Raw genomic sequence first — 6,845 nt, 5'->3', positions numbered from 1 at the left:
ATCGTTCATGTGCTATTTTCTTCCGATGTACTTCTCAGTACATTGTGGAACATGGAGAGGAGCAGAACGTGGCTGCTGCCTCTTCAGAGGGTGAAAACACAGGATGAGGAATTCAACAGAATTCCCTTCTGATCAGCTCTTTGCAGTTCCTACCTCTCAGACACCTGAGCCAGCAGACGTTTGGGTCATGGACTCGTGATGGCTACAAGTGCCTGTCTTCTACTTCTTTCTGCCAATGGAAGTTACAGCTGTTCCTAATACAAAAAGACTCGGATGTCGTGTAAAAGTCTTGCAAGCGCTGTCCCCTTTGGGCCCATTAACGAATCAGGTGTTGGACACTTGGATGTTAGAAGGGGGGAAATGCGATGCACAGCGTGTGAAAACCTGCATTTCCCACTCCCAGAGTGGGCTCAGCTAATACCATCCCAGCTGGTGAAATCACCCTGTTCAGACTCACTGTGGTCCCGGAGACGGGACCAGTAATTTCTCCAGTGACTAAAGGTTTCTGGGGTACTATATGGTTTTCTTAATACACAGAATATTGGTACTGCTAAGCTATAAGTCTTCTAAAATATCAAGTAATTTGCTTATGAGTTCAATAATATGTCAAGCAGACGTTTCCTCAGCTTAGAGGTTCTGTTGCAATTCCGATGAGGCACTTGCTCTAGAATTCCACAATATAAGTTTGTACTTTTAGCCATTCCTTCCCAACGTGAAGACAGATAGCTGAGGTGTAGGGATTCCCACAAGCTTCGGTCTTTATCTTTTCAGACCATTTACAATGCTGTGTGCGAAATATCAATAAACCTCTTTAATCTCTTCCAGGTTTTCGGACAAGAAAGAAAGGCTGATGCATCTCAAAACCAAACAGAGAGAATTTCAAAAACAGTAAGTTGTAGTCATTAAATGAAAATATAGTGTAAGAACTCTCAGAAAAATAGCACAGTCTTTCTAACTCCAGCACTGTAGCTGGAGACAGACACAGACCAGATAGTCATAAAACTTTCAATCGTGTTTTTTCCTCTAGTGTCTTGAAGGCCATGGAAGGGAAGGAGATAAATGATCAGCTGGTGAGTTGTTCAAAGTGCCCCACAGGTTTTAAACTCTCTGAATTCCTAGATCTCATCGTTTAAAGTTACATCTACCTCGAGGGCGTTGTGGTGCTTTCCCAGAAAGCCTGTTGTAAGCAGCGCTGAAATGGGCTCCGCAAGCAGAGCGCTCCAAACCGTCAGGGTTTTCCATTTCTTCCAAGATACTTGTTCAATAACTTACTACGCTCGTGGACTTTTTACTAAGCGCTCGGTTTGTTTGTGGCATTCTTCTGTGCTCGCAACAGAGTATGAGGTATTTATTTATTTGCCTGATCCAATTAAGAACATCCTGCTACTTCTGCACTAAAGCTGCGGGCTTGGTTGTTAATCATTAGTCAGTGGGTTTGAAGTCGTTTGTGCCCTAGAGTTGCTGAATGTTCTTTTTCAGAGATGGAAAATAATGTCTTGCAAGATGAGGATTGAGCAGCTGAAGCAGACCATTTGCAAAGAAAATGACGAAATGACAAGACGTGAGTAATGCCTGTGCTTTTGTGATGTGGAGAGCTCTGTGCCTTAGAGTGAAAAATCAATTGCTGTGAATTGGAGAGTTAGTTTTGGAAAATGGTGAATTTCCAAACTGTCACCTCTTTAAATCAACCCAAAGGCGAAGCGGTGAGTGCGTTTCAGCCTTTTTGTGCTCGAGTTTTAATTAGCAAACAGCAGGCATTATTCAGCTGGACGGAGATCATTCTGCGACAGCTTTAGAAGTGAACACTTAGCAGCCCGTGACTCTGGCTCTGTCCCTAGAGAAGCCTCTGCTCAGCGTAATGTTTCTGATCACTTCCCCTAGATAAAGAGGAGCAAACAGCTCTGCAGCTGTTACCTTACTAATGCGACCCATGAATTTTAACCCACACCTGTCCAGAAATCCTAAAATCCTCCCTGAGCAACAGTCGCTGAAATAGTTTTGAAACTCATTGAATTTTTTACGTGAGAGACTTGTAGGGTTGTTTTTCAGGAGAGAATATGCGGCCCCCCCTTACAACCTCCGTGCAAAGGAACAATAGGAGACACGTTCAGGAGCATATTGATTGAATCAGGAAGGTTTTTATGACTCGACATTCAGGAGGGGCCTTACAGAGAGTGAAAGCAGAGGCAATATTCCTGAGAATAGTTACAAAGGAGTAGCGCGAGCTCACGGTGATAACATCAAAAAGGACGAGATGCAGAATGATTTTCAGTTAATGAGGAGGATGGATAGTAACAATAAGAAACGTAATTTTCAGTTAATGAGGAGGATGGATAGTAAACGTTTCTTATTGTTACTAAGAGAAGATGGAGTAGGCAAGATGCTGTTATTTAACAGGAAAGAGGGCAAAGAACAGTGCAGAGAAGCCTTTGCTTCATCTTCTCGGAAAGAAAATGCAATCTGCTGCTTAGCCAGATAAAATTTTACATCATGAGAGGACTGCAGGCTAGGTAAAGAAAACAGCCAGCTAAATATTATTTTGATGATGTCAGCAAGGCCTTACGAGACTCCCCTTTGGGAACAAGCTGAAGTAGTTGTTGGAGCGCTTGAGAACTCACGAGGGAGAGAGGGTGTCCCCTTCGTCTGTTTTCAAAGGGTGCAGGAAGGGAGAACCTTACGCTGACGACACAGTCATCCTGTTATCAACCTCTGGCCACTTTGCAGGGAGCTGGAAGGTAAGGTCATTAAAAAGAGTCATCACTTTGTTAAGAACAGACCATGTCAAATCAACCCCTTGTCTGGGGACCAGGTGGTCTAGTAGAGGATGGAGCAGAAGATGCAACATACCTTCCCGTCGGTCACTACCCCAGACTGTCTCATGAGCAAGCAAAGATGTTTGCTCTGGGTGTAATCACTGGAAGGTTGATGGAAAGGCTAGAAAGCTGCACACAAAATGTGGAGATGCTTTTCAAACTGAGGAGGTGAGGCAGGTGGAGCTCAGCAGGAGCCGCTTCCTGACCTAGTTTTGTTTGATATTTTCCATAATAGCTTGCCTGGTAGTCTAGAAGGTAGAATGGAGGAAGCCAAGGTGGATGACGATGTGACTTTTGTGGAGAACAGGATCAAGTTCAAAATCCTGCAGATAAATTGACAAATTTGTCCTGAAAAGGACAAAGTCAAAGGCGCGTCCTTTAGGAAAGAAGCAGATAAACCCAAAGTGCGGGACAGTGCTGAGCTTTGGCAGGAAAGGATTAAAGAAAAATTACCAACCTCATGCTGCTCCAGAAAGGAGCAGGAAGTTTGGAAGAGAATAAGGAGTAAAACACAAGCAGTGGTTAAGGAAATTGATGTGGTGTTTGGTTCGGAGCAGAGGGGTGAAGGAAAGCAAGCTTTCCAGCGGGTTATTATGAAGGAGTTCATAACTAGTTTTTCTCTTCAGCCTGTGAAGGAGGGGGAAGAGGAAGGAAGTCAGTGTGACTTTGAGGAACTTAGTCACCTTTTCTCAAAATGCAGCTCTGAAGGTGGCAAAATGTTAGGAGCAGCAGGGGAGTTCTTCTCTGCTGGGCTGTGAGGTGTCATCTGCAGCTTCTCTGACTCCTCAGGAGCTCAGATAGACTGGACCCATGAGCTGACCTAACTATTGCCCCACTGACCGGTTGATAGCTCAGTTTCCCCCCAACTGCTCTTGCGGATAGACCCACAATGAACTCCTGCCCCGAGCAGCCGGTAGATCAGGAACCCAACGTGGTTCACTCTTGGACCACGCTGGAAAATGTAAACAGGTCTTTTCTCCTCTCTTGGATCTGGCGTAGTTTAGTTTTCTGAAATAAAAACAGTTCCTAGAACATTGGGCTCCTGCTTTTGGAGTCGGCTCTCCTGGATACGTCAACAATCGGTGCTTCTTAAAATAAGGTTTTAAAATGCGTGTGTTTGTCTTTTGTCTCTGGAGAACAGTTCAAGGAGACAGCTTTGCACATACCTGGCATAGCGCTCTCAGGCAGAGATTGGTGCGCCTGCGCTCGCATTTATTAGGCAGCATAGATGCGTGGGACATTGTGGTGTCCTGAAATACTTGTGGGGACAAATTTTAATCACCTCATAAACTGGGTCATAAAGCAGTGGTGTTGTGCCAAAAAAAAAGGACAGTTGTTCCTGCAGCGGGACTGCCGAAGAGGAATTGTGTGAGCAGTGTGCTCCCCTGCCTCTCGAATAGTTACTGCAGGGGAGAGAGTTCGCGCTGTGAAAAAGTGGCTTTTCGAGTGCACCATGAAGGTGAAAGCTGGACAGAGGGACGTTTGACTCCTCCTCTGTCTCCTGTTCTTTATGCAAAGGAGGAGTTTGGGACTGGGACTGCAAGCACTAATTGATTTTCTGTTGATGTTACAGGAAGCTTAAAGGAAATAGAATTACTAGCTGACACACAGGGATTCTTGGAATTGCTCATTTTTCAGTGGTTGCTCTAACAGAGGGTCACTTGTTTTATAAACCAGAGGATGGTTAGTTCTTACCTGCACGGAGAAAGCATTCACACCTTCTTTAACTGGGGACTTTGCACTCCCACGTATCAGATCTTCCTCCCTACCAAACACCTCATGGGTGGCAGCAGAGCAGTTGGATGGCTAGAAATAATTCTGTGTCCATGGGGGAGGCACCCTCCAAGGGGTACCAGCAGTCCCCATCTCCCACCCTGCCAGACCGGGGACCGGCCAGAGGTTCTGCTCGGTTCCAGCTGTGCAGGTCTAGCAGGAGATCGTGTTGAGGCTGAGCATGGCTGGGCACAGACCCAGGGATGGGGATCACTCTTGGGTCCCATTCCTTAATTTTTCTGCTCCCCTACTGGGCAGATTGACAGTCTGAATGTGCTGTTTGAGGGAGCTGTAGCTGTTTAGAAGTTTTCTTGATTTTAATAATATATAATCCAGTTTCTTTGAGCAGCAGGTGCCACAGAACGTTCTTACAGTAGCTCTGGTCTCACGTGTGCCTCACAATCAGTGTATCAGTAACGTGATGTCAGGGCTCGGTGCTCTCAGTGCAAGGGACAGTTACCCGTGTCTCGATGACCAGAAAGTGAGACCTTGCGGTAAGAGACCCTGACCAACACCATTTCTTTTCAGCCATAAAAATAGAAAGCGAGCAACTAGTAGACGGGGGCTGTTGTTCAAACTAGGGTACGTTAAGAGTTTTAGATGAGTTTGGAGAGTGTGTCTAAGAAATCTCTTCCTGTGCTTTTGAAGACAGTGGTGGCTGACTTGCTTTAGCACCGTATGTCTGTGGAAACATTTCTGCCCTCAGTTATTTGACAGGAGAATCAGCAGATGCTCTTGAAGGATATTTTTCCTCCCTTGTCCAAGCTGGGATCTAGGTGCTTTGGGAGCACCGACATGAGCGTGAACCCCAAATAACACCCAGCGATAGCAGCAGCAGTGCCAGAAATGGTGAGTGCAGATGCTGTCTGCACTGGATTTTGGCTGCGAGCAATGCTTGTCTCTTTGGCCAGCACCATGCGAACATGTACAGTCAAGCTCTCTCTGTCACGGCGATTACCTCAGGAGCTTAATTACACTGTGCAATCTTGGCTTTTCTGCTCCAAACCCAGAAATAGCTGGGTAGAAGATAGGAAAAGATTAATCCCAATTTCAGCCTCTTTGGAGACCCTTCAGAAAAGATTAAAAAGTTGTACCCCTGAGCAGCTGGAAAACGTTCATCGTTTAGCAGAGTTTTCTGTCTTAACCTGCTGCGGATCTTGTTTTACATAAATACTAACAACGCTTCTCTCAAACTTACCCCAAGTGCCTCACAGCTGCTTTGCCAAGGCTAACATCCGCTGCTGTTTTCACAGACACAGAGGGGCTTCTGAAAATTAAAGAGGAGAACCAGAAGCATTACCGCAGGGCTCAGCGGCATCAGGAGAAGAAAGAGAAGATCCAGAGGCATAACCGCAAGCTGGGAGACTTGGTCGAGAAAAAAGCCTACGACTTGAAAACCCAGTATGAGCATCTGGCAAATCTTCGTCGGACGCGTATCCTGGAGCTCACATCAGTCATATTTCCCATCGAAGAAGTAAAGACGAGCGCGAGGTACAGAAGGTTTATCCTTTTGGACTCATTTTGCTTAGCTTTAGTTGGCTAGGAGTGCGTTGTGTAAGTCTAAGCGAGGCGCTCTGGCTCCCTTAGCATCTGCGGGGAGGATTCTCAGAATTTCCCAAAGGCAAAGCGTCTGACCCAAAGAGAGAGGTCCAGAGTAGAAGAAGCTGGAGGTGCTAGCATCTCCCCACCTAGAGCGCTGGGGTATGTGTCCAGTGATAAACTCTCTTAAAAGAGGTAACTAAACATCCCAGAACAAAGGGAGGTAGTTTGGGGAGTAAGGAGGCTTGAGGGGTGATTCTACGAGCGTTTTGCTCTTTGTAAAGTCTGGCCAAACCCCTGCCAAGAGCATCTCTGATTGTGCTTTTAAAACTTCTTTAAAAACACTCAGTTCCTCTTTGGCTGCTACAGAGATCCTGCAGACGTGTCTTCTGAGAGTGACAACGCCATGACCTCTAGCACTGTGAGCAAGCTCGCGGAAGCCAGGAGAACCACGTATCTCTCTGGGCGATGGGTGTGTGACGATCATAACGGGGACACCAGCATCAGTATCACAGGGCCCTGGATAACCCTTCCTAATAATGGAGACTATTCAGCCTATTACAACTGGGTGGAAGAGAAGAAGACTACGCAAGGACCAGGTGAGGAGCAAGGCCTGATTACTCCAAAGCCACGGAGCTTGCAGCCTTGGATGCCAGCAGAAGGCTCTGAGGAGCACTAGCCCGGTCCATTTGTTCTCACCCAGACAAAGCTGAGTCAGAA

General features: G+C 46.2%; 1 protein-coding gene across 1 annotated transcript in view; it reads left to right on the top strand.

Moving 5' to 3' along the window:
- Positions 1–825: 825 nt before the first annotated feature.
- Positions 826–6,845, top strand: part of ATG14 (autophagy related 14) — a gene marked incomplete at its 5' end in the record, with an annotated part of 11,234 nt that continues 5,214 nt past the window's right edge. The window contains 5 exons of the mRNA XM_010139507.1: positions 826–888; positions 1,028–1,070; positions 1,480–1,561; positions 5,840–6,077; positions 6,495–6,724. Coding sequence (XP_010137809.1) covers positions 826–888; positions 1,028–1,070; positions 1,480–1,561; positions 5,840–6,077; positions 6,495–6,724 — 656 coding nt within the window. The remainder of the gene's footprint in view (positions 889–1,027; positions 1,071–1,479; positions 1,562–5,839; positions 6,078–6,494; positions 6,725–6,845) is intronic.

Source organism: Buceros rhinoceros, unplaced genomic scaffold, assembly GCF_000710305.1.
Source record: "Buceros rhinoceros silvestris isolate BGI_N320 unplaced genomic scaffold, ASM71030v1 scaffold32587, whole genome shotgun sequence".
Taxonomy (NCBI): domain Eukaryota; kingdom Metazoa; phylum Chordata; class Aves; order Bucerotiformes; family Bucerotidae; genus Buceros; species Buceros rhinoceros.
This window is presented reverse-complemented; position numbering and strand designations above follow the sequence as displayed.